Source organism: Telmatherina bonti, assembly GCF_933228915.1.
Source record: "Telmatherina bonti genome assembly, chromosome: 13".
In the NCBI taxonomy this organism is placed as follows: Eukaryota; Metazoa; Chordata; class Actinopteri; order Atheriniformes; family Telmatherinidae; genus Telmatherina; species Telmatherina bonti.
Window position 1 is genome coordinate 22,003,907 of NC_136611.1, and position 26,736 is coordinate 22,030,642.

At 41.0% G+C, this 26,736-nt stretch overlaps 1 protein-coding gene across 12 annotated transcripts in view; it reads right to left on the reverse strand.

Moving 5' to 3' along the window:
- mef2cb (myocyte enhancer factor 2cb) overlaps nucleotides 1-26,736 on the reverse strand; it is a 67,344-nt gene that overhangs the window by 28,131 nt on the left and 12,477 nt on the right. For 11 of the 12 annotated variants that reach the window (XM_079250996.1, XM_079251005.1, XM_079250997.1 and 8 more), the window contains one exon: nucleotides 6,893-7,116. In XM_079250996.1, coding sequence (XP_079107122.1) covers nucleotides 6,893-6,946 — 54 coding nt within the window. In that variant the 5' untranslated portion in view covers nucleotides 6,947-7,116. Of the gene's footprint in view, nucleotides 1-6,892; nucleotides 7,117-17,744; nucleotides 17,849-26,736 lie in introns of those variants that run through there. The other variant, XM_079250998.1, reaches the window with a different exon arrangement.

Here is a 26,736-nt window from a genome sequence, read left to right on the forward strand (position 1 = left end):
GTTCTGTACCTGAGCCAACTCATCTGATTCACTCACGGCATAAGGAGCGAACACTCCCTTGGGCTTTAAATACCATGCTGACATTTACACAGTTGTATGAAAATGTAAAAGAAAACAAGCCTCTTTGTCATGGTGTAAAATCAAAATGCATCTTGTGACTATAAGATTAATTTCATATTCAACCCACTCTGACCTATATCATCCATAGCTGAAACATGAGTACCTAAAGGGGCCTAGGAGTCTTGCAGCAGTAGGGCTACAGGACAAATTGTGCATGATCCAGTCAATAAGACAACAGGGCTATAGAACATAAGGTCAAAAAAGACTAATCAAGAGCAGGGCATGTGGAGTGTTGTCTTCCCCTCTTGTTTCAATGCAAAGGGGCACAAGGGGCAAGCTGTCTCTCCAGATCCGTTATCACCCAATTACTCAGTCACCCATTCTGCTGCAGCTGTTAGCTTTCTAAAGGTGGCACGTGGCACAATCTCAGAGGTCTAGAGCCTGTAATCTAACAAAAAAAGTCCACAAGCTAGCTAAGATCGTTCACATATCAGGAGAACACTATAGTTGCAACGCAACTGTATGCACACATGCAACTAGATCAGTGTAACAAGTAACGTAAAGGCCAATTATTTAGTACTGCTCATTTTAGTAGTAAAAAACATGAGCAGAATCCATTCAAAGTTGTCCTGAGCCTCACACTTTAAATGCGGAACTGTGAGCATGCTTTTCCCACATATTATAATTCACACGTAGACTATAACAGCACTGCGGGAAAAGACCGAGTGTGATTTTGAAAAGACTTAACTGACCAAACAATAACACCTACATAAATATCACACCAACCCCCAGATATCTCAACCTGACACGTACAACCTGCTACCTCCAACACACATACATGACAAATACTATGCATCTACATCCGTACACACACACACAGCAATTTGTAAGGTGCGTTTTAACTTGAACAGGAGCGCATTCAGTTTAAAAGATAGTTGGCTCATAATCTAATGCAGCATGGATGGAAAATACTGGTTTAATCACATCATGTGGGATGTACTAATTTGTTCTACATCTCATCCATGCAATTTTTATGTTCAGTTTTCTATGTAACTGCTTAAGGAAGCAGTGCTGACTTCAGGGCATGTGATGCCATCATGTGACCCTTTTAGCACATCACCATCCAAGTGGATGATGTCACCACTAGCCCTTCCTGTGCAAGCTCAAAACAGCTCATTTTCCTCACACAGAAGCTGTAAACTGGCACTTCTAAAACTCTTTTAGAAGAGTTTCAGTTCTGTGGGTAAAAAGTGACACTATCAATGGTGCAACTAATCTGCTGACATTGATGATTGTTATTCGATTTTTTTCAAGTACCTCTAATTATATGACTTTGATGTTATTATGGATGATATTTGCTTGGTATTTTATGTTAAGCTATGAAAAAATAAACTGTGAAAACCACCCGTATGTCCATGTGGCTGTAATCTCTGTTTGTTTGGTCAGTCAGTGGTGTTAGACGCACCACCACGTTAATAACAGTTACCCTGACATTACAGTACTGAAAGAGCTGGTAAAATAGACCAGTGTAAGTGTAGGTGTGAATCCAACTGTGTTTTTTCACAGTGTATTGCAACCCAGGGTGTGAAAACTATCTTTACACGCACACAAAATTCACAGAAATGCACAGGAAAAGTTTTAAGAATATTTTTCAACTCGGATAGGATGCAGAGCTGAGCTAATTGAACACAACATGTTAAATCCTATTATGCTCTTCTATGATAAGGATTAGTGAAAAAGGCAAAATAAAATGCTATGTACACACTTCTCTTAAAGAGCATGCCAGACATGTTTATTGGGATAACTCGAATTTAATTTGTCACTTTTCTGAATTTTGGCTTTCCATCTGCAACAGGAAATAATTAAAACTTGAGCTAATTATCATTAAGTCTTCCTCAAACATATTAACATTCATTTCAGCAATGGTTTATTTTACTAAAAATTCCTAAATTTGTGAGAAAAAAACCCCCACTTTTTTCTATCTCTTTGTATGATTGTCAGTCCAAATATAATTAAATGTTTGCTCCAATTAGAAAATGAGCAACAAATCTTATAATACAGAGAGTAAATCAGCTCTAGGTTTTATAATTGACCTATCAGATTTATTTTATCCCCTCTGGCGGGCAGGGAGAAAACAAAACTTTGGGACACAGAGAAAGAAGGGATTGAGGCAGATTCTCTACTACAGGGGCTAGAGAAAGACGAGAGGGAAAGGGAGGGAGAAAAGAGGGGGTGGACGAACAGGAAGCACATTTGTATGCATTTCCTCTCATAACAGGAAGAGGCCAGTGGCTTCCCCTTCACAATGGCTTCGCTTCTGCTTCCCACCTCCTGCCTGCTTCCCTGGGGGTGGGAGGAGGTGAAGGAAGAGGAGGAGTGGAGAGACAGGCACCAAAAACTGCTGGTTAGTAAACCAAACATGGCCATGTGAGGACACGCACACACATACACACACACACACACAAATGTCAGTCACCTATGGAGCAGCACAATTTGTCTTGAGACAAACACTTATCCCATTGTCAAAGCAAAGCAGGAAGACATGGACTTACGCAAAAGGAATAAGAGGAGCTCAAGACCTTCGTCTGAACTCTGCCTCACAGCCAAAGAAGCTGTTAAAGAGAGACATTACAACAAAAGAGGCTTTGTCCCACCTCTAATATATGCTATGCTCTTCTCTCTCTTTAAACCCCACTTATCATCCTCTTTCAGAGAGCCTTCGTTGTACAGCAGGAACAAGGAAAAACCAGACTGTAAACATTTCTTCATTTGGTATGTCAATTAATGCCAACCCGTGGCACTGACTGATTTTTTTAATGTTGCAAGTTTTACTTTTAGATGTTAAAATAAAAGTCAGATTAGATTCTTTTCAGCGGAGCTAGTAATTACTTTTCAGTCTAGCTCTGACATGGCTGTCCACCTCTGTAGGTTCCTGTTTATGCTGAAAAACCGCAACTGGAAAAGGAGGACTAAAAAAAGTGGATGTTACATTGCAAGGCCCAAGTTAGTGGTCGGAACGACAAAAATAACTTTGCCATCATTCATTTTAGGTGGATAAACTCTTGCTGTGACTCTAAACCAGACACCGAATGCACTAGCAAGATTATTTTCACCTCTTAATTAATTTTATCCAAAACAAAAAGTAATTTTTTTGCCAACAAGAGTTGGATGTTCTCACATGCTGGAAAGTTAACCAATGTGTTTGCTAAAATAAAATCCTATTAACCCAGCAATTGTGACAAGAGAAGAAAAGCTAAAAGAAAATGTAATGACCTACAGATTAGCAAGCTAAAATATATTTAAACAGAAAGGAGAAAAAGTGACGAGATGAGCAAAAGAGTTATTTTAATGCAGTGTTGTTAAAATGTTTAAAACTGTTTAATGTGTCCCATTTCAAAAGCAAAGCAAAATAGAAAGGAAAAAAAAAAAAGAAAATGAGATAATGAGAGGAAAAACATCCAGCAGAGAAAAGGTGAGCTCTTAGGTGAGGTCTTGCAGTGCTGAACATATGACAGAGGAGTGTTAGTCGCTGTAGTTTGAGAAGGAGATAGTGGAAGGTGGGAAACAGGGAATTAGTAGAGGGGTTCGGGGGTGAGGAGCTACCCTATGGGCCTCATTATTTTCCTGCTGTTAATTTTTCTCACACATTTTCTCACCCCAGTGCTGTTGATTGGAAGGAAGAATGCTTTGTCGCCGAAACAAAAAGACCCCTTATGCGAGCTTCAGCACTGCAGTTAGCATGGCGGGGAAAAAAGAGAAATCATGCGCAGGGAGACAGTTAAAACACTTTCTAAATCTTCCTGCAGCTAAGTACGCGTTGGGATAACTGCTGTTCGTGGGAGCTGAACGATTTTGCTGTTTTACTTCCTGTCACTGATGACCTGATCCCCATTTAACCTTTGGCCCTGGGTCTCTTACCCTCAGAGCCCACATGTCCCACACAAAGATGCACACACACACGCACACACATTTACAAATATTCACACAAACAAGCTGTTCTAAATTAAGCCCACTGAGTGTACTGGTTGGAGAGGTAACACTAATTGGAGCCAATTGCAGTAAATGAGTTGATCCCCAAGATGGGCTCTGAAATGATAGATGAGTTTAGATGTCAACATTTTTTAGCAGAAACTTATGCTTGTAAATTCTGCATAAACAAAGACATTAAATGTACCATCTAAAGTATTTTTCTGCTGAGTGTCAAGTCAATGAGAGCACACACACACACACACACACACACACCTGTGCGTATAACTCATTCTGTAAGTGTATGTGCCTGCCAATCTGTGTGTATGTGTTTGTGTGAAAGATGGATCAAGAGAGTTTGCTCTCTGAGCACAACCCATGAGTTTATGGCACAGGGGGCTCTTTCATGTGCCCGAGGCTGGGAGAGGGTATGAGTGGTCGGGCGGCATGGAGCCAGGGTTCACACACTGCTGCCCACTGTCCAGAGCTCCGGGCAGCCAGTCAACGCCAGGGAGGCCTAGCCCTTCTGCCACTGCTCTGGGGAAGTGTTTCGGGACCTGGGGGTGGCAGGCTGAAGTGGCCGCCCAGAGAGAGCCAGGCTCTGTGCCCAATATGATGTTGCTTCTTCAAGGAGAGGCAGAAGGAGGGGGGCGTGGGCAGTACTACCCAGTAGGTGGCAAGGTAGCGTTGACAGCTACACAGAGTGGCGCCACTACAAAGAGTGCTGTATTAAGGTGTGTAAGAATCAAGAAAATGTTATAGCTTTTTCAGGAGTTAAAACCAGTGTAGCTGGGTAATCACTTTACGTCTGGTTTTCAGTTCTACATAGGTCGCCGCGATCATTTTTATACATAAAAGAGTTTATGTATGTTGAGAATGCGAGGTTCAAAGCAACTCTACGAGATCTTTTGGTGTTTCTTTGGCATGGCCTCTGGGACATTTCAGAAAGGAAGTGAAAATATGCAAAACCAAAGCTTCTCTTTTTTTTTTTTTTTCTTTAAAGAAAAAACAAATTAAGTTTCTATGTCTGACTCTGTCCCGGTCTTATGATGTCCGCCTCCTCAACATGAAGTGATGTCATTTATTTAGGCTGTAGGTTGAATGACACTGAACCAGAGAATGTGTTTTGGGTTTTTTTTGTTCCACATGACTAGATGATTTCATGTCAGGAAGAACTGCTATTTCAATACAACAACAACTAAATGAGAAATCTATCATTTTAAGATCAAAACAACAAACTCCAGTGATATATTGATTTTCTTTTCCGTGAACTCTTTCTCTCTGTTTGGTTTCCTCGCCTCCATCCTCCTCTCCCTGTAAGTAAAGCCCAGATATCTCAGGCATCGATTCCCCTCAGGTGTCCTTCCTGTCTCCCTTTTTCCCTCCTTATCCTCAGGAGTCAGAGAGCCTGGTGCAGCTTGCAGGCCCAGTCTAAGGTGGAATGAGGAAGAGGGGCTGAGATAACACTAAGGAGGAAGAGTGGGTTCTGCTGCAACACGATAGTCTTAGTCCCTATGTTAAACTCCTTGACCTCCTCTGTGCTCTTGCTTTGTCTCTCCATTTATGTGCTTGTCTCTAAAAGACAAACATTTTGGAAAATAAGCACATGCCACAAAATTTAAAAAAAAAAAAAAAAGTTCCTTTATATGTATATTTTTCTGTTGCTGTTGCATGTTTGACTTTAAACTCATCCTGTTTTTGAAGCGATTATATATGAAAATTTACTACTGTGTAAGTAACTTCTTTAACAGAGGAGCACTCGGTTTCTCACATCCAAAATGCTCCTTCGGCTACTACTCCAGTTTTGCAGAAAGAAATCATTGATATTTTTCTTTAACTCTGGCCACAAATTGTTGTATCCAAAAAAAGAGTGTACAGTGACCTGATAAAGGAGTTCTGGATGCCAGATAATAAAGATGTCTTAAAAAGCAATGAAACAGGTTTGTGCATATGTTTGACCTGTGATTCAGGGGCCATGTTAGCAGCGTATGGATCCAATTGGGCTGCCAGGAAGCTGACAAAGTGTCAGCGGTCAGCCATGCCACAGGAAGTGATCGATTGTAGGCCTCAAGGGCAGCGAGAGAGTTCTGTCTCTATCTATTTCCTGCCTCAGACAGTAGTGTCTGCTAAGTCTTGTTGTCCACCCTTCATTAATTGAAGTGATACCAGCTGTTGTTCAAAAGTGTCCTTTGTTAGATTTGTTGTTTATTACAGGTTTTTTTTATTTTTTTTTTATTTACATTATAACCTAACATTAAGGTTATAATCAAAACATTTGATTCCTAGTCTATGCACTGGAAATTCTCCAAGTGGTAGTTTGGCATAAAAAAAAAATACTGTTTCAGTAATTGTTTGCCCCTATAGAGTTAAATCACCATCTGTCTTTGGTTGTTTGTTTATATTTTCCTCCACCCTACCTTTCTAGAGCTACCACTACCCTGTTTTTAATAGTATTCCACTGGCAGAAAGTTAAAACTGGGTGGCATACCATGAGGGCCTTGTCTTCAGCTGCATGTAGGCTGCACACGTCTAACTGAACTAAATTGCAAAATTGATTTTAAAAATGACAAATGTGCTCAGAGCACTTTTCTTACTTTATGAATCTGCTCCTGGAGGCCTCACACTGGTTTATTAGACTAAACAGATATAAACACCCCATTCCACAGAGCTCTTTCACCCAAAGCAATGGATGTGCTTTCAGTGCATGCACTTTTTTGTTCCTCGGTTCACATATTGCCCAGACTCCCAGAAGACCTTCATTGTTGAGGGCTATGTGGGGTGTAGGGTGTTTCTCCTTCCTCCCTCCTCCACCCTTTCTCTCGCCCATTCTCATACTCATCCATCCTACCATCCCCCAGGGACTTACCTGTCTGTTGCGTTCATCCATAATCCGCGTGATCTGAATCTTTTTCCTCCCCATCGTCCCCGTCTCTTTCTTTCTCTCCTCTTTCTAAAGAACTTGAAGCTTTCTTCTCTCTCCTCTTTCTTCTTCTATCTCCTCGTTTTCTTCACTCTTCTGCTCTTCCTTTATCTGCCTTTTCTTCTGCTTTCTATTTGTTCCAATCAGCTCAAAGATTCCAGCATCTGTATCTGCAAGACAGAAGGGAGGGGTGGAGGAGAATAAGCATTAAATGAAATGAAATATGGCAAAATACTGAGAGAAAAAAGAAAATAAAAGTGGCATTATGGCAGCCACAAGGGAGGGTGAAGAAAGACAAAGAATCTGTCAACAATGTTGTGAGAACCGCTGTGTTTTTCACTGTCGATATCATGCAAATCACTTTTTTTTTTGCATTTTTTCTTCCCAAGCATTGACTATGAGAGGAGACAGCACTGTCAGGATCTTGCCTCGTTCACAGAGAGTTTGACAGTGTTTTGGATGTGCCGCTAACTTAAACGCTCTAATCACCAACACTGTAACATTACCTGCGCACTGAGAAATACATTTTATTTCTTCCCATGAAACTGCACTGTATTGACAGTGAAACTGGCAGCCACAACTTTTTTCGTTTCAATCTGCAGCCCATTTCCAAAAAGGCAGATGTGAGCTGGAGGATGAAATACAGATGTAAAATCTGAGCTCAGTCTTGCCATGTTCTCGCAATACAAAGCCTAAAGACGAATAAGAAAAAGGTGCCAAGTGTGATCTTTTGAAGCGCAGGAAAAGGATGTTTCTTCGAGACAGAAATCAAACAGAGCTCCAACATGAATTTAATCCAGCCGGAGACTCGACATATCAGTGACAGCACCTGTAAGTAAGAGTAATAAGTGAGTAAGAGTGAATACCTGCATTTGTGTGTTTGCTTGTACGTGCGCTTGTGTAGGTACTTGTGTTCCAGGAGAGGCCATCAGCTGATGTGCCGGACTGTATGAACAGGGCAGAAAACTGCGCTCCAAAAAGTTTGAGTGACTGACTGTCCATAGGAATATGCACGCAAACGTGTGTACATGTGTGAGTGTGCACTCCTTTGCGAGCTTGGTTAAGCCAGAGCTCCAGTGCACCTCTCCAGAGTGCTAAAGTAGGCCAACCCAATCTATCTCAGGGAGGAGCAGAAGAACTGTTGTTGTGTTTTCTTTTGACAGTAGAGGTGATAACGTCCCTCGTTATGCAAATGAGCATCCCATTATTTAAGCTCAGTGCAATGCAGGGGAGCTGTCAGCGCCGTCACATAAAAAAAAATAAAAAAAAAAGAAAGAAAAAAAAAATCCTCCATCTACCCTGCCTTCTTTTCTCTACTTTCCCCTTCTTCTCTCTTCTCTCCTTTCTGAACCAGATTTCCGGCACCTGGCAGCAGAAGCATCAGACATTGATGTGGAAGACGACACCGCTTCACCAAAAGACATGTCAGTCTCAGTCTCTCTCTCTATCACTCTCTGCCTCTCTTTTCTCAAACACCCTTGCTCTTTTCCTCACTTGCTCATTCTCCGCTTTCCACACTCCTGTACACATACCTGCATATTGTAATGCACTTCCTTTACTTTTTTCTTTTTTTAAACTCCCTTAACCCGAATCCATGTATATATTGAGTAACATGCATGAGGAAGCACAAGAAAGATGTAAACCCTTGAGGTGAGTGCAGCACATTGCTATGCACTTGACCTTTTTGTGCTAGAGAGTAGGACATTGATAATGAAAGCTGTAATAGAGATATACTGGGATACTGTGGCTCCTACTGACAGACCAAGGCCTCTGGCAACAGCACATGACAGACTTTCCATGTGCAACAGAAAATGCACTCTGTGTACTGCATGCTTAGCTCTATTCCAATTTGAAGTGCAACCAATTTACAATAAAAGTATGTGAGTCAACACCCAAAATATGAAATTAAAAGTGGAAACATTAATCTTTTTAAGAGACAGCATTGCATTGATTATTGTGTATTTTACAAAACTCAAACGCTTCCATCACATGAAAACTGAAAAGAATGTGAGACAATGCAGTCTTAACAATAATGAAATACAAGACAAAGAAAGAAAAAAACTTCCTGAGATGATGGTTTGGAATACACCCACTTATTGAAGAATTGAGACGCAAACATAAATGCATCATTTGGCAGTTAGGACAGCAACCAGACTGCACCATCATAATAATAACCAGATCTAAAATAACTCAGTGGCAGCTCTGAAGAGGCTATCCAAAACATTTTAGCATTGCTCTGTGCAAACACACCCATCCACAGACAGAAAAACAATGAGCTGCCCTCTGAAACAAAACAAAAGAGGATGTTGTCAGACAAACTCAGATTAGAAGCCAACACTAAGGCGCTTGGCACAAGACAGCCAGACAAGGATATCAATCAAGTCAGCATACCTCAATCACATGCTGACAGCATCATCCCCTTCCAGTCTTTGTACTCAACATTACCCTGTGTGGGCACTGCTCCAAACAAGGAGGTGTTACCTCTCTGATCTCTGCCTCCTAGCCTCCACCTCCTCCTTGTTCCTCCTGCAGCTCACTAAGCACAGCTGAACCTCTCAATGTCAACACCCGCTGGGGCAACACCTTAGGCCTTACGTAACGTTAACACTAAGATTAAGCCTGTGTCCTGAACATTTAATCCCAGATTCTGGCTCTTGGCACAAGCCAACACTCCCTGAGGTGAGGTTGTGCTGCCACTTAGCCCTGTGTTGATGGCTTCCCAGCTTAGCTAGACCCCCCCCCCCCCCCCCCCTCCATCCCTTTTCATCCCTGCTTCGTCTACCTCCTCCTACACAACAAGGCAAGTTGCCTTCCCTTCATTCGCTCTCCTCTCTCCCTTATCTCACCACCACCCCTCCTCCCCCACTTTTCCTCACACCTGCCCCCGTCCCATATGAGAGCCATGAAGCTCCTGGTTGAGAAGTGAGTACCCACCTTCTCATCAGGCTCCTTTCCCTTCCCTTCCCTTGTGGTGGATAGAACATCATTTAACTTAACAGATTACCACTGACTCACCAAATCCAATTTAGCCTCATGACGCCAAGACACAAAACTGGAGGGAATTGCAGGAAACAAGCAGTGCTTCTTGAACTGTTCAAGTAGCACGGCACATTGTTTCCTAACTGGAATGTTTTGCAGGCCACTGGCAATGACACCTGACCTGAGGGGAGCAAATAAAGTCAGAAAATAAAAACCAAACACACCCAGTTAGGTTGAAAAAGAGGGGAAAAAAATAACAAGCTTTTACACTTTAAGCCAATTTACTAATCCCAAAAGCAGGGAAAAGAAGAAAGCAGAATGGAAAATAAGGAATACACAAAAGAGACTTTTTATCTACTACATGGACTCTGAGTAATGGTATGCCTGTATTAACACTAGTCTGGTAATTGGAGGGAGGCCTGCGTGGGCAATTGCTAAGGTCAGAGAGCAGAATGACACCAAGCAGCCTGAAGGACAACAGTTGCTCCTCTGCTTGCTTTACATCCTTGAGCTTTCAGTTGGAGAGGTGACAATGAAAGAGAAGGAGACTGGTGAGAGAAAAACCGAGAAATGGAGTGAAGCATAAAGAGGGATCTTTTGAACAGGCACCATGCTTCTCCAGAGGGAGGGGAAGAGCTGTACCCACGACCCTCCCATCTGTTAAGCAGACGGATAGAGATAGAAAGAAAGAGAGGGAGTGTGTGTGTGTGAGGGAGAGATGAAGACTGAGGGAGGATGGGAGAGATGGAGAGAGAGCAGAGATTCAGCACATAGATCTAATGAGTGTTTTCTCTCTGTGTCTCTGAAGTGTAGCTGAGAGGACAATGAGAACATATACACTCAGAGCACCACAAGGCTTGATTCTAGGTCGCCTCTCTCCCAAGTGTTTAGTCACTAAAAACTAATATACATCACATGGTGCTTTTTCAAATTCTAATAGACGTCTGTAGGGTGCTTGTAAATGTGGCTTAGCTATTAAGGACATTCAATGAAGACAACTCCTTCAATTAAAAGAGACAACAAAAACTAAAGGAGCCTAAACTTTGAGTTCTGTTTAGTATTTATTCATCATTTTGAAAGACAGCTGATGGGTTTCACCTGGGAATGGGGAGAATGGATATGATCAAAAAATCTACATGAGCCTCAGTACTGAGAAGAAAAGTTGAGTGCAGTCATTGGTGAAGTCATTTCTACTTTCGTAGAACTGTGGAGGAAAATTTTAAGAACGAAAGCAGCACTCCTGCACTGTGCGCAGGATTTTGCTGATGCTGCTGTTCTTAGACCCTAATTCTACATGTTAGAGCAAATTGGGGAAGGTGATTTATCATGAGAGAATTGGGCGTGATTTACCAAGAAACCCCACCTCGATACTCTGTACATACAGTATGTATAACATTTAATCCTAGAGTGTTTTGCATAAAAATAGATTATCAAATAGAAAAAAACAACCGTTTTACAGTGGGGCAAAATCGTGACTCTGTAGTACTATGTGGGACATTCTGGCATAGTTGGAGTCTTCTTTGAAAGTGATCAATAAAAGTAAAATTTTCCAGTGATTGTTTATCTCATAAGCGGTAGAAAACAAGCCAATGAATGAATGAATGTCCATGTTATTCATGGTGACCCTTATCCATGAGGCATGGGGATCTCTGAATGTGAAAACTAACTGATAAACTTTATGTTGATTTTCCATTAAATTGTTCATATATATATATATATATATATATATGTATGTATGTATATACATACACACACACTTTGTACACAAAGTGGCTGTATCTTTTATCCCTCAAGGAAGTGTGGTTGTGAAAATTTTAAATAACATGTAACACTGGAGCATGTAAACCATTTAGTAGGTGTGCAGTAAATTAAATAAATCCTCTCCCTCTTTTAAAATAAACTCCTGTTTCCTTGAAGACGAGGAGGAGGGAAAAAGTTTTTTAATATATTTTTTCCAACATGGTGTGAGTGTCAGTGAGCACAGGCACAATGCTCCATATTTATTCTTCCATTTAAAGTTTTTTTTTTTTAGTTCTTTCTTCCCTAACTTATCTATTCATTCATGTATTTATTTTTATTTATTCAATTTAGATCAAGTGTTTTTCTTCTAGATGGATAGTTTTTTTTTTGTTTTTTGTTTTCTCAGCTAGAGCTGTGTACATGTTTCCCTCATGAATGTGTGTGTTGTTTTTTATTTTTTTAGATATTTGAGCTTTTTATTTCAAAAATAGTGGGACACAGCAGCAATTTATCCCAGGCTAGGGTGGATGGAGATATACCAGCACAAATAAGAAGAAGGGAAGGATCAAGCAAAGGAGCGAGTCAATGGCCGAGCAAGATGGAACAGAAAAATGTGTACCGAGTCTCATTGTGCCTCTAATGTCATTACAGACAGTGACTCCTCTATGTGGCACACTGCACTCCCCATCTGTCAGAGCGAGATAGGCAGGGTGACGAATGGCTATCAGTACTACTTCTCTCTACCCCCACCGCCCCCATCCCACTCCAATGTCTGTATCTTTTTTGAGCGCCGGTAGAGAAGAGTGACCTAAACCTGGGCGGTAGCCCACACGTAGGTGGGCCTCCATGGATCTGAATCTCAGCAGATATTAGGGCTAATTTAACATGTTAGCAGCTAAAGAGATTAGCAACATGTACAACTGGGGATTAGAGTGATAGTGGTGGATCATCTCATAATGTGTTCATTCCCTTTTTTTTTTCCCACTGTGGATTCAGCAACTTGAAATTCAGACACTACAGTACAGTACGCGTGTGTATGTGTGTTTCTATGAGTGCGTTGGAGGATATGTCTTCACCTGTCTCTCTCTATTAGATCACGGTTTAGTTGGATCATTAGTGAGACAGAGACGGTTTCACATATATTCTATTTTCAATCTCCATGTGCCCTAGAACTGAGGTACCTGTCTATTGATGAGGAGAAAAGTGAGCCAATAGCCTGTGGTTGGCACACATTTCATATATTCTGCCAAGCACTCATAAATGTGATTGACACTATGGAACAAAGTACACTGTTATAAGTAGCAGCTCCAGCGCTGCTAGATGAGCTCTCAATTCCTCATCAACCCCTGTTTAACCAGTTTCTCGACTTCATATTTCAACGGTGAATTGATTTAACATGTTGCGATCCCTCCTGTCCCCCCTCCCCCTGTCCAAAGTCCAGCAGATTTTCCCCCTCTTTCGGAGGACAGAAGGGCAGGAAACACACTCTCATACAGAGCTCGGGGGAAGGATGTGACAACAGCAGACATAGACAATCAAAGGTGCAAAAGGTGTTTCCTTCCCTAAATCAGTCTGTTCACAAAGCATGAATCAGGAATCAAAACTAGCCTGTCACTCTCTCTTTTTATCTCCACGGGCAGATGAGGACAAATAAACAGAAGTTCTACGCAGCCTAAATATGTAATGTGTTAGGCCTACATTCTAGTTCCCTAAAAAGATTTCTTTTACGGCGATGAAATCATATTACTGGTTTAATGAGTCATAATTTGTTTATATAACAAAAGAAGTTACCATATCCCATGATGCAACAGTCTTTAGTGGTTGGAATTTTTGTATAATCTTTTTTTACACTTACTGTGCAGCTAAGATGAGCATTTTTAAAACAAACGGCATCGGTGGAAGAGAAATTTTAGCGAACCAGTCACTATTCGAAGTGCATAAATAAAACATAAAAACCTGTCGTACTTTGAACTGTTGTGCAAATCTGCTTTCCGTGTAAAATGTAATATAAAGTTCTGCATTTTCATCAAACATTGTATCAAAATATGATTTCTAATATGAATTTGAAGGTTCAACCACCATGCAAATTTTGGCTTTCCCAAATAAATGGAAGAAATATATTTTTTCCAGGTTAATCGTTTGTCCTTACTAGCTCTGAAAATGCTAAAGCAGATTATGATTTTGAGATAAGGTTTCAATAATTCACTCAAGGATGCACTCATAGTTGTACGTGCACAAGGAGTTTTGCTTACGCCTTTGTAGTGTTCAGGTAAACATGACGAGGGGGTAGAAGAGCACAGAGGTCTGCTCTTCGTTTGGGCAGCTGTGCCCTTCACTCAGCACCAGGAAACACAGGCCTTGGGACGTCAGAGCAGCAATAGAGACAGGTAGCCATCCGTCATCCGAATAGAGACAGGTGAGAGCTATCTTTCCATAACCTAATGCTGACTTCCCCAAGGACAAAATGACTTGACACAATGCGCCAACCCCAGTCTTTGAAAAGAGGCCAAGAGCTGTAAAGCTGCAGCTGCTAAGCCAAAGGCAGATATGCAATAGGCCACACGTGAAAGCACAGAGAAGCTAGACAAACACCGGTATGAAAAAAGAGTAGCTGTAATGGTAAAAAAAAAAAAAAAAAAGGCATTGTCACATAATCGACAGCGGATTTTTGTTGTTTTAATTGCTTATAGCCAAGAGTAATAAACAAGCAAACGTTGTGCCAAACTGAAAAACACTGTACCAAAAAAAAAAAGGAGAAGAGAATAAAAAGAAGAAGCAAATGCGAGTCACAATTTAAAGAGGCCCCAGAAAGGCTGGAATGAATCACCACTTAGGGCATTCAGTCTTTCCATGGCAAGAGCACAAGGAAGGGCAATAGATGTATCCAAGTATAAAACAGATATGAAAAGTTGGTAGATGAAAAAAAAAAAAAAACTTAATAGAAGTGACAGAGTGCAAGGTGGAGACAGTGAGGCAAAAAAAAAGATTACAAAGAGAGGTATAGGAATGGATCTGAACATGGAAGCGGTGCTACTTGTGATGATACACATTTCTGATGTTTTAACCCAAAAAACTTCATTTGGTTTCACTTTATCAGCGCTGCCACAGTTTCTTTCACTTCTTCCTCGCTGTTGCTCCCTCACTGTCTGTCGCTCTATGGTCAACTCCGTGTAAATGTAAACTTAACACGTAGTTGGTAAGTTAAATATACATGTTGCATGTAAAGTGCCAGGCTAACCCCACTGCTGATAATTAAAGAATAGGAGAAGATAAGTAATCCACCAATGTTCATGGTTCACAGTCACACAAGACAAGGTGTAGGTCCACAGAGATCTAGTACTCTGCTTATCTATGATCATAAAACAAGCAACACCCAAATACAATATTCCAATGCACTGGAAATGCTGTATGAACCCTTCAATAAGTCTGCCCAGCCCCCACTGGAACAGCCGGGAGTCATGTCACTAAGAACACAAAGCACTGACATATTCACCCAATTATGTACTCTGCCGAGTATGACAATGTCTCAGGATGTTAGCAATGTTCTCCAGTGAGGGAGAAGGGCAGAAAGTGTGTGTGTGTGTGTGTGTGTTTATGTCAGAGTTTGAAAATGAAGCCAAGACCTTGTTGCTGCATGTGGTGTGCTTATACTTCAACCCTGTCTCATGGAGGTTTTTACTCGTATACGTAGAATTTGTAACACCAAATACATATAGAGGAAATGATACTATAACACAAGGACGTTTCTACCAGTTCAAACATTTCCATCATTAATAAATTACTTCACAGTTATGATGTAGTTTACTCTAAGGGGGTTGTATTGTTTTTTTCTGTGGCACTTTCTGTCTGAAATTCTGTTTTAACTTGTCTGTTCAAGACTTACGAAAGGTCCGGTGCAAACTTTTGGACAGCTTGTGAAAAAGTTGCAAATTTTTTTGTTATTTAGTATTTTTTTCTTATGAATACAAATCACATTTACTCTCTTGATTTTGATCCTGATTTCTTTTTCCCTTCCAGTACGCCGAGTCTAATTGATAGAACTTTATTAAACTGATAAACTCCCATGATTGTTTATGTTAAATGTCTAAACCAGCAACAGTTGTAACACCGGTACATCGAATCTTTGTTTTGTTGCAGCGCACGTCTTCTGAATAATTTCCGTAAGATCAGATTTTAATATTTTAAAGAATTTGAGAAAAAAAAAAGTTTATACAATGAGGTTAATTTGTCAAGTCATTTTTAGATGTCATGTCATTTACAAAGAATTCTACAAAGCTGACCCTAGCGTATACTTAATTATAGCTCCTCCTGCCTCATATTCTGCAAACGTTTTGAGACTTTTCTTTACCCTAAAATGTGTCTACACGGCGTACATGCATTCAAACAGATATTGTATATAATTAAATTCAAAGGATGTTCCACTTCTAGGTGGTGAGAGGAACAACATGTGATGAATAAAAATTGCATCAATAATGGTGACTGCAGTATAGTGAACAAAATATTTCATGTCTTCAAATATTTAATTTTCTATCTGTAAGCAAGTGCTAGAAAGTCCATCAACAAATGATGGTTATTCATTGTAACCTTTGTAACCTGTAAAATGATATCTGTTATGGTGACCGTTGACTCATAAGAAGAAGGATTTGTTTCAGCTTAAATCATCATTATTTTCTAATTTTAACAAACCTGGCCAGGAAGTAAGAAGTGTTATAGCAAAATAATGTGCAAATGATGGAATGCACGTCAGTCTCGATGACATACTCTAGAGAAGACGACTTCTGCCCTGATGTGGAAATGCATATAAGTACTTCCCTCATGCTTCTTATGGGGGAGTTGCTTTACTGGACAGAATGGGGTATGAATAAATTACTTTTCTAAATGGAAATTTTGGAGTTTTTGCTGTCAAAAAAAGCTAAATACAAAAAAAAAAATGAAACAACAATTATAAGGTATGTTATATTTGATAAAGAAAACATAATCCTGGTTAAATTCAAAGCAATTTATTTCACAAACATTTAACAAATCAAATTTATTTGCCAAATGTAATGAAAGGTAAGAGTGCGTATTTCTTTCATCTACAAGCTGCTCCCTGCCAACTATAGTCCAAAGTGTACTTTGATTATTAATTTAAAAGATGCTGCTTCTGAACCGCTCATTGTCTTTGTCACCCCACATAAGTGGGAAAAATAATTTAGCAAGTCCTTTATGACACCATTTCTACAAGGTTGCTTACTTATGAGGAAAAACAGCTTCCCAGCAGTTGTGTGCCCCAACTGGCACTCTATACTGTATCACCACAAGACATCATGGTTAAGACAATACACTGATGATTTCATCACACCCCCACCCTTTACTCCTTTTCTTTGCCACCGTATTCTAATCACCCTAATTAAAAGCTTTGTTCATTTAGAAATCTCTGATGACAATTTGTTTCACTCTACCCTACAGCAGTGGTGGCAGCGAAGAGAGGAGAATTAAATTTGATCTTGTGACAGCAATTATTAAATGCTCCCTCCTGGCCTCAATTAAGACCCGCAGGCTAATGCTAACATGGCTAAGCCTCATGCAACCACAAGGTGCCTGGTGCACTTTTCCTCACCAGGTTCATTTTGCCACCCTTTCACAGTAGAGTATGGATGCAGATATGTGTGTGAGAATCTGACAGCTTTGTGGTTATGGAAATGTGTGCTTGCTTAAGCGCTGTGATCCATTTTGAATGCTTGTTGATGGGAAGATGTAGGTGGATTGATTTCCCATTTTGGGGTTTATTTGTTGTAACTAATTCAGCATGTGGCACATCTATGAGGAAGTTGTGGAAAATATTATGTTTCCATGTCTCACTTCTTCAAAAAGTTTAGATCCCAGAAACATGCTATGACATTAAGTCATTTATTCATTAGTTAGTTTGTTTGGTAGTCAGCTGCAACGGGACATCTGTCCCTCTTGCCCCTGTTGTGACACTCCAATAGCATTACATGTTATGGTCACAGGCTTGCTGAACTGAAATGGGAACCACAGCTTTGCTCTGAGCCTATGCACAGTGTGTGGGTAATTTGCAGAGAAGTAGAAGGTTACACACTTCAACAAGGATGTCCTTCATAGATTCGACCTTCTGATTTTTCTTTCTTGCTTGCTTTTTTTTCCTCCTCTGGTCCCTGCGCTCTGCTAGGAAACCAAGTAACCTAGATCACAGAGTAGGGAGGGAGAGTGATTGTGACAGAGAAAAAGAGGCAGAAGTAGAAGAATGAGCAAAAGAAACAGCAGAACAGATTGAACCATAGACAATTTTAAAAAAAAAGACAGAAAAAAAAACCTTCTCCAATGATGTCAGTTTCTCTCCCTTTATTTTTTTTAACCACACGATGATTGTGCTGATTATTGGTGAGCATTGTTTCCCTGTTGACGCCGAGCACCATTAAACAGAGATTGTTCCACTGTTAGTGTTTGTTTAAGAAAGGGCGGTTTAATGTTTCCAGGCAATGTCTCCTCACCACAGACAAACACACACACACACACACACGCACGTACACTCAATGTAAACTTGAGACACAAGTTGTATGCAGCGCATCTATAATTTATGCTGCTTTTCTGCTTCTTTTTTTCCAAGTCCATCGTAGGTGTCTTCAAACATAAAGTATTTGATTAAAACAAAAAAGTGATATGCATTTAGAGAATCTTGCCGAGGTAATGATAAACTGATACAACATGTGCAAGTAAAAAAAAAAAAACGAATCTTTTCTAGCCTAATCTGGACTGAGCTCCTCTACTCTCACAGTGTGTTATAGTTCCCAGAGGAGAACTGGTGGTGGATTGCATGAGGCAAAAGGTTGTATGCAGTCGTATGCAGTAAGGAGGGCGTGCGGCAGCATACGGTACCTACAGATCAGCCTCTGTTTAGGGGAGTGGCCCCACCAAGGCTAGAGCCAGGCCAGACCAAGTCCAAGCCTCTCATTAGTCATCGGCTGGGTGCCGCACTCCTTTTTGGAGTGGTTAAAGGGGGAACTGGTGAGGGTCTGGCAGTTCCACTGTATTCCACTCCCAGCACCATCACAACCCGACCTCATCAAAGTGAGCGCTCGTAATTTGTCACAGAAAGCAGCCAATTAACATATGTTAGGGGAGGAGGGAGGACGAAAAGAAGGGAGGAGAGGAGGAGAGGGTGAGTGAAAAAAGATAGCGTATGATTAAAGAGTCTGCACAGCTGCACAACATCAAGATGGCAGAGAGGTTTGAAAGAGACCTCAGACCCAGTAATCTGATAAGGCACACTGTTACTCAAGCCCCATAAGCAAGAGACAGTTAGGGAAGGAGAATGGGGGAGAATGAAATAATAGAGACAAACAAATATTAAATTACTGCTGTGAATCTACAAGCTTTGGCAGAGTGCCTTTACTCTCAAGATGTGGCTACAGTGAAGGCAGCTGTATTACACACAGACGACCCCTCCTGCTGAAGCAGGATGACCACAGTCTATTTTTAGCTCAACACTCACCATTGTACTTGATGTAGCTCACACTTATGCTAAAATCTGCCAGAAACCACAAGTTTTTTTCTTTTTTTTTCTTCTCAGCCTTTTTCTTTCACCTCAGAATGCGAACGTCTGGTGCACCACCGCATTTTAACTCCCTTTCTCATGAAACAAAAGGTGTTTTTTCTTTTTGTTTTGTTTTTTTCATTCTTCATTTATTTTTCTGTCAAAAAGTCACAGTCAAGTTGCTTACATTCTGACTTGTTTGTTTGCTTTCATATTCTTGTTCCTCGTGGTTGGTTTTTAACACAATGTGTGGGGTTATTTATGCATGTGTGTGTGACTGCATGTCTGTGCGAGTGTGCGTGTTTGTATGTCTGTTGTTGTTGATGTTGTTGTTGTAGGAACATCTTGTGAAGTGAGTCGTGTGATATTTTGCCTTGTTGTTGGATACGGTGGCAGGCTGAATGCATTAGCATCGCACGCCGATGCCATTCTGTGTTCTGTCGTCTCTCAGCCACCGCTGCCTCGTCTCTCTGCTGCGACTGATCACACGGGTTGACAAGCAAGTTCAGGTTTTTCGTGTGCCTCACCACCCTTTCTCTACGTGGGCTCCAGCATTTTTGGCAAGGACAAGAGGCAAAGAGGACACCTTAAACAAATTTGAGTGATTTTACGATTGTAAGTCAAGTTGTGGGGAAATCCCATGAACAAAAACCCTGCAAACCAAAACAGCACAAATAGATTTATATATACTTATAATATAGTTATAAACAGTTGTCATTATTATTATGTGCAAATGTTAGAGTTGGGAAGATGTTATGACTGAAATCAGAGATAGAAATGGAAAATAAAATCGCAAGAAGAGCCGACTTGGCTCTGTGTATAAATCATAACTGTTTCTTTTTCCTCCTTTTCCTTTCTCTTGCCCTCTTATCCTCGCCATCAAACATCATTCATTACTTATTTATCCTTCCTATTTGGGAAATAAAGGGCTAAAGTGGAGGAATGGTGGAGTGATAGAGTGGGGGGGATTGAAGAACTGTGGACAGAGGGGGCAGCGGAGAGTTGTATTTTGCGGCTTGGTTGAATTTTGCTCTTCTCATCTGCTTTGTAAGCTGGTGGTTCAGTGAAGGACCTGGCTGCTTGGAGTCACCCCCCCCCCCCAACACACACACACACACACACACACACACACAGTCAAATCCCTCTGCTGCAAGCACAGCTGCATCGTTCACATAACCTCCCCTGCCCCCCTCCTTCCCCAACCCCCATGCTAATGATAGCAGAGCACGTCCCCTCCACAAGGCAACAGCTTTTTCCACTTCATGTACATAGACACAAACTTGATGCGCATGCACACAAGAGCACTGGACACATGCACAGGCTGGTGGGCACAGCTTATTCCCTTTCATACTTCTGGTTCTTCCCTTCATTTTTCTCATATCATTCAATTCCTTCCCCTTCCCTTCACCCTGAGAAAAATTCCCCGGCCTTATGACCCATGGAAGGCCTGAGAACATACAACACACACAAACACACACACAAACTTAACTGAGCCCTTTAACTACAAACTGCCCATTTTTCTCCTTAGCAAGTGACCTGCATCACAGCTGTGTGTGGGAATTTCTATGGGAGGGTGTATTTGTAGCAGGGTTGAGTGTGAGAAAGCGAATATATGTGCACATACCTGCACATGTTAGTGTTCACACCATGTTTGATACATGTACATTTCTGGCTGTTTTATAGATTGACTTTATGCGTGTGTGTGTGTGTGTGTGTGTGTGTGAGAGAGAGTGTGTACATGTATCTGTATAAGCAGTGAAGGAGGGAGGTGAGCAGCTTTGGGCTTCTGCTGCGCCTACTGTGCATTATCCCAAATAAACAACTCATTACACGTGTACTTAACCAAGGGGAACTGGTGAGCAGTGGAAGCTAATCCCCACTATCGTTCCCAGCGTTTCTCTTCCGATTAAGCTACAGGGAAGAGGAGCCCAAGAAGGTAGGCTGCTGAGCGCAAGAGCAGGAAAACTGAAGGGGAAGTGAGTGGGAGATAGATGAAGGAAAAGCGTCTGAGCTAACTTCTCACAAGTGCCTCTTTTACTTATCTTTTACTTACGCATCCTTTCTTACTCTATCCTTCCCTAGCCCTTATCCACTACCCTCTACTTTCTCTCCTTTAAACTCCCTGGGGAATTTGTATTGCTCTTCCTTGTTTTCGACCATCTCTCAGAACTGGGTCATCGACAGAGTGTGCGGCAGCATGTTGAAGAACATGGGAGGAGGAAAAAAAAAAAAAAATGTTCTTCATGAGAACAGTCCAAGGTTTCTGTAAAAAATTAAAAAAATTTAAAAAAAAGTCGCCTGCTTATCAAATTAAGCCGTCAAAAGCACATTAACAAAAGGCGGCACAATTCCCTGCGCACAGAAAGTGAGTGGGGTGGGAATGGGGGTTACAGTTGGAAAAAAAAAGAAGATATTTGCTGTGTAAAGAGACAGTCGACCAAGGGGAGTAAAGCTTTTCAAAGGCTCACTCTCTCTTTCTCTGACCCACTCATAATATGATTATAGAGTTCCTATTATGAGAGGCAAAGATGCAGAGTGTCACTCATTCAGATGGTGAACAATGTCTTCTAGTAGGATGCCGTAGAGATGACACACACTTTTCAGAATTACAGATGAAAGAACATCAGATAATGTGGCTCCAATAATCGGACCGTATATAGTAAGAGTGTGATGCACTGTGATGGGTAACATGATTAACCAACAACATTGTCATTTCTCTACTTAATTAGGACATGAAAATACTTGGACCAGGGGTTTTACCCTTTCAATAATAGATAACTGTCAAACTGTGACGAAGGTCTACTGTCATAAGTCAGGTGTATCCTTGCTGCGAACATCTTTTTTATTAAATGCACTGTCACTTCAAAGCTTCCACAGCCTTCACAAACTTGGAGTTAAAAATCATGGGCTCAGAGTGAGAGCAGAACGTGAAGGACAGAGTGAGAAGTGGAGCACAGAAACTTAACACTGGCATTGCTGTTCTCGTGGCATTTGCTTGAGACATAAATATGAAATTACTACGACACCTCTGCCCAAATACGGTGGAAAAGAGAGGAATCCACCCTTTGACCTTACCCATGTAGACTATGTGTTCTCATTTTGAAGACATTCGGCTGTATTCAATCTTAACACTCTTGTTTGAGCCTTACACAAGGCTCAGCACTGGTGAAGAGAAATTAGTCTGTGATTTTTTTTTAATCTGGACAAAATGTGTCAGAGTTGGTTAAGTCCTCTCTTGCTTAACTGGAAGCCCTTTAGTGTTTAACTCCAGAGACTGATTTTCTCACACCCTCAATCTGCATCCCATCCTGTTTGCTTGGCCCCAGAGGGGGCTGCTCTGCTGTCGCCCGGAGTGGGCCGGCGGTGCATGGATGTGATGTGGAGGAACTGGGACTCTGGTGGAGGGAGGCTGGAGCCACGACAGGTATCCCCCGCACTTCCTCAGCTATTTTTAAAAGCATGAGTCCAGCGCCGGTCCAAAAATAAGACAAGAGGCCATTTTTACCCACACTGATGATGGAAAATAAAAACTCCCAAACTTACGCAATCACATACAAACACACAAACACACAAGAAGAAGAAGAAGAAGAAAAATCTATGTCCCCAAAGAAGTGAAAGTGAAAAAGTCTTCAAGACAATGCAACTACGTTGTCCTATTGAGCAAACGTGTGCACACGAAAACACAATAATGCACACACATACAAAGAAGACGAAAGTCAATATCGAGGCTGAGCTATTTCTGTAGAGAGCACTATTTAGGAAGTGTGGGCTCGGTGCCAGTATTCTCCTCGGTATCGTCTGGCCGTCATTGCAACGGTGCTGGTATACAAACTCACCTCTTTCCTCTCTCACCCATTCTCACCCTTTCCACCCAATCCCCTGCTCCATTGTCACTACCCATTGCGTGTGTGGTGGTGGTTGGGGGGGGGTTGTCTCTTCTACACACAAGGTTATTTGTTTTTCCACTGGGTTGAACCACAGTGCCAGGTGAAAGCATCTATTGGCAGGATAAAGAGAGTGGCTGGTGTGAGATCACAAGGCCCCACTCTGCCCAGCAAACCTTGAAGTGAAGCGCCAGGCTGGAGTTTCAAACAAAGTGCCCCCTCATTCATTATACATGCAACTGCACTGAAAATCTCCTTCCGCAACGCCATCGCTTCTCCTCTCTCTCTCTCTTTCTCACCGGTCCTCTCTCTTTCTCTCCATCTTCCTCCCTCTCTTTGCACTTCGTCCCTCTTCGTTTTCTCTCGTTTTTTTTTTTTTTTTCCCCCCAGACAGAGCATCCATAAAGTATGAATAAAATTAATGACATCACGAGCTGCACTTTGGAAGAGCCACTGTAGGAAAAAGTCATACATCACAGTGGAACGAGAAAAAGGAGGAAAAAAAAAAAGAAGCAGAAAAAGAATAAAAATGACAGGGTGTGGGGTAGGCGTTGCTTCACTCATCTCCACCCTCAGGGTGCTTTCATATTGCTGTATGTTATGCTGATTTTTAAGTTTGATTTCAAAAATGGTTTAGCTGCAAAGTTTGAACACATTTAATTTTTTTTTCCTAGCATATTGTCCTGCATCTCTTTTTCCTGATTTCTCCTGACTTTTTATGGTCAGCTATGTGGCTGAAGTGCTCACAACAAGCCTGTGCTGAACATTATTTCATAGGCCGGTCTTTGGTGTGGGAATGGCACAGATGACAGTGGAAAGGAACAGTCGTGTGGACTTTGGCAAGACAGCGTCTGGTTTAGCTGTGGGCTTTGTAGCCTTGCTTTTGATAGTTTTTATTTTCTGGGTAGTATTTTCAAAAAGTGAAGTTCCCTTGGAGTTGAATAGTCACACCCTGATTTTACAGCTTTGATTTCTAAGATTAAGGTGAAAAGCACTGCATTTAAAGCTGTAACATTCTTTCTTAGAGCAGATGGGAAAAGATAAACATATCCGTCTTGATGACGGTCATGAGAGACTTGGCGCAACATTGTTTTAATGGCAAAAGTGACATTGCATGAAAGCCTGACTTGGTAAAATTCCTGTGAAGTCAGAGTGAACACACAAGATCTGCTAAAAATACCTAATAGCAACATGAGGCTGAGCAGCAGCGTGGATGGGGCGCAGTAGCGGCGGCAACAGCATGGATTGTGGCAGCCGAGAAGCCGGGCTTTCAGATGGATGTGAGCTTGTGTGAGGCCACGGCACAGAGCTACCTCTGTGAGTCTCACTGGACTCTGTTGCCGAATGACTCGGCTATGTTGCAGTTGTGACAAAGATAAATTACAGCCCCTGGAACACATTTCTGCATTTTTTCCTTCACTTGCTCCCCCTTCTCCACACCTCTTCTCTTTTTGCTGGCATTGGGTGCATTCCAAATGGGTCCCACACCAAAGGGATATGGTGAATACAGGTCAGGTACAACACTTCAACATTAAGCATATACTTATGCTTAATGTTGCTACTTTTAAAGAAATGGACAGCAAGCAGTTCTAATCCAAATGAGACTGTAAAACTCACTTAAAAAGCCAGCCAATAACTTCTGGACTTGTCAAACCCATGAAACAAGTATTTCAGTATTATTCATTAACTCTGTCATTTTCTATGTGTTCGTCTAAACTCCGAACTCTCTGTGATAGACATGCAAAGCAAAGTGTTTAGTCGTGAACGACACTTTATGAACAATTTCATAAATATGTTAGCTTTCATTTTATCATCTAAATGATACTGAAGCATCCATTCTGATCTGAATCAGCCAGTGTTTAAACAAAGAAATCCTACCTCTGCTCTACTCTAAATGTTTCTCTTTGTCTTATCGTTATGTCTTCTGCTCGCTGCACTCCTCCAGCTTTCTTGCCTACCAAGACTTTCTCCCTGTCCAAATATTTCTGTGAACAAGCCTCAAGTATGGTGAGGTGTTCTGGGTGTCTCTTTAGGTGGGCTAAAGCTGACGATATGATTGTGTGGTCAGCACTGCGGCGCGCAGACCACCCAGCAGGCAGCTGCTGTAATAATGACCAACGACCCAGGCAGGAAACAGGAAACAGGATGAAGAAGGCAGGACATCCTGTTCATCTAGATCAGTGTGTTAAGCATGACATCACAAAGCATCACCCTTTAATGAAGAATACCTGATCAGAGGGCAACCGTTTTGTCGCTCCGCTCTTAACCAACCACACAGCTCAAATAAATTCCTGTCAATGTTTTCTCTGTGTGCGTCTTCTTCTGTTTTCATGTGCATCTGTCTTCTCGGTTTGCCTTTTCAGCCCCTCACACTGACACTGTTTTCCAGACTGCTCCATCATCCTAGACATCAAATCCAACCCCTCTTCAGTGTGAGAATAAAGAAAAGAAAAACATGCATTTTCATTTGAATTTACACCAGCAACAACCTCGTAAAAACTGAGACACAAAAAAAAACAAAAAAAAAACAAAAGAAAAGCACAAACATTCTAACCCACAAACACAGAGACAAGACACAAACTTGAATGTGTGCATGCTTTCGCACACACCACCCAGACACACAGCACATACTGACAGACAAACGCACAAAGAAACAGCAAACACAAAGCACAGCACAGCCAGAAGTCTACTTTATGCAGAAATATTCTAAAGTGTGTTTTACAATACAATTAAACATCAAAGACTGATATATTCCTCTGTGATCTTTAACACCCCAGTGAACATACCCCACACACCCCCATCCACTTACAGCATACAGAGAAAGTTGCTGAACGTCACTGCTAATTACTAGATAGAGACAGAAGAATACTTTGCATCATTATGCAAAAACCAGGACATATTCAAATATATGCATTCTATCCACCACAAACCATTCAAGGACTGCGTTATTTACTTTGAATTCTTTTTGTTATTATTATTATTATCATTATTATTAATGTTATTATTATTGTGTTGTTGTTTCCTTTTTTTTTTCTTTTAGTTTTATGATTAATTGAAGCTCTTATTAAGATATAGAGAATACTCCTGTAAGGTAACACACATTTGGATGTTTTTAACATGCTCAACAGTTTAAACAATGAAAGACACGTGTGCTAAAATGGGAAAAATAAAAAGATAAATAAATATATGGGAAGATGAGTTTTCACTTTTCATTGGGAGTACTAAAAACATTTTTTTTTTAAAGGACTGTGTTGCAAAAGAGCAAATAGTGTGATGAAAAACAAGCAAAGTTATTATAAAGAATTGTCCCCTGTTGACCAAAAAAGACAATAACTAAAAATGAACAAACAACAAAAAAAAGAATTTTCAAATAGTTTTATATTTGATTATTGTTTGTGTTGTATAAATGTACCTACGTATATAGCTAAACCAGAATATTCTAGATCCTATTCTGGGATTTCTCTCAAACGTTTAAGATGTTATTCTCATAATTCAGAGGCCTTACATAAATATAATTGTCTACAATTGCCTCTTATATTACTTTCTCATTTAAGCTAAAGGGCATGAAGTCCAATTACAGCTTTCTCAATATCTCTCCTCTAGATCTTGCCAACCGGCAATCTGCAAATAAATGTTTTACTGATGTTTAACTG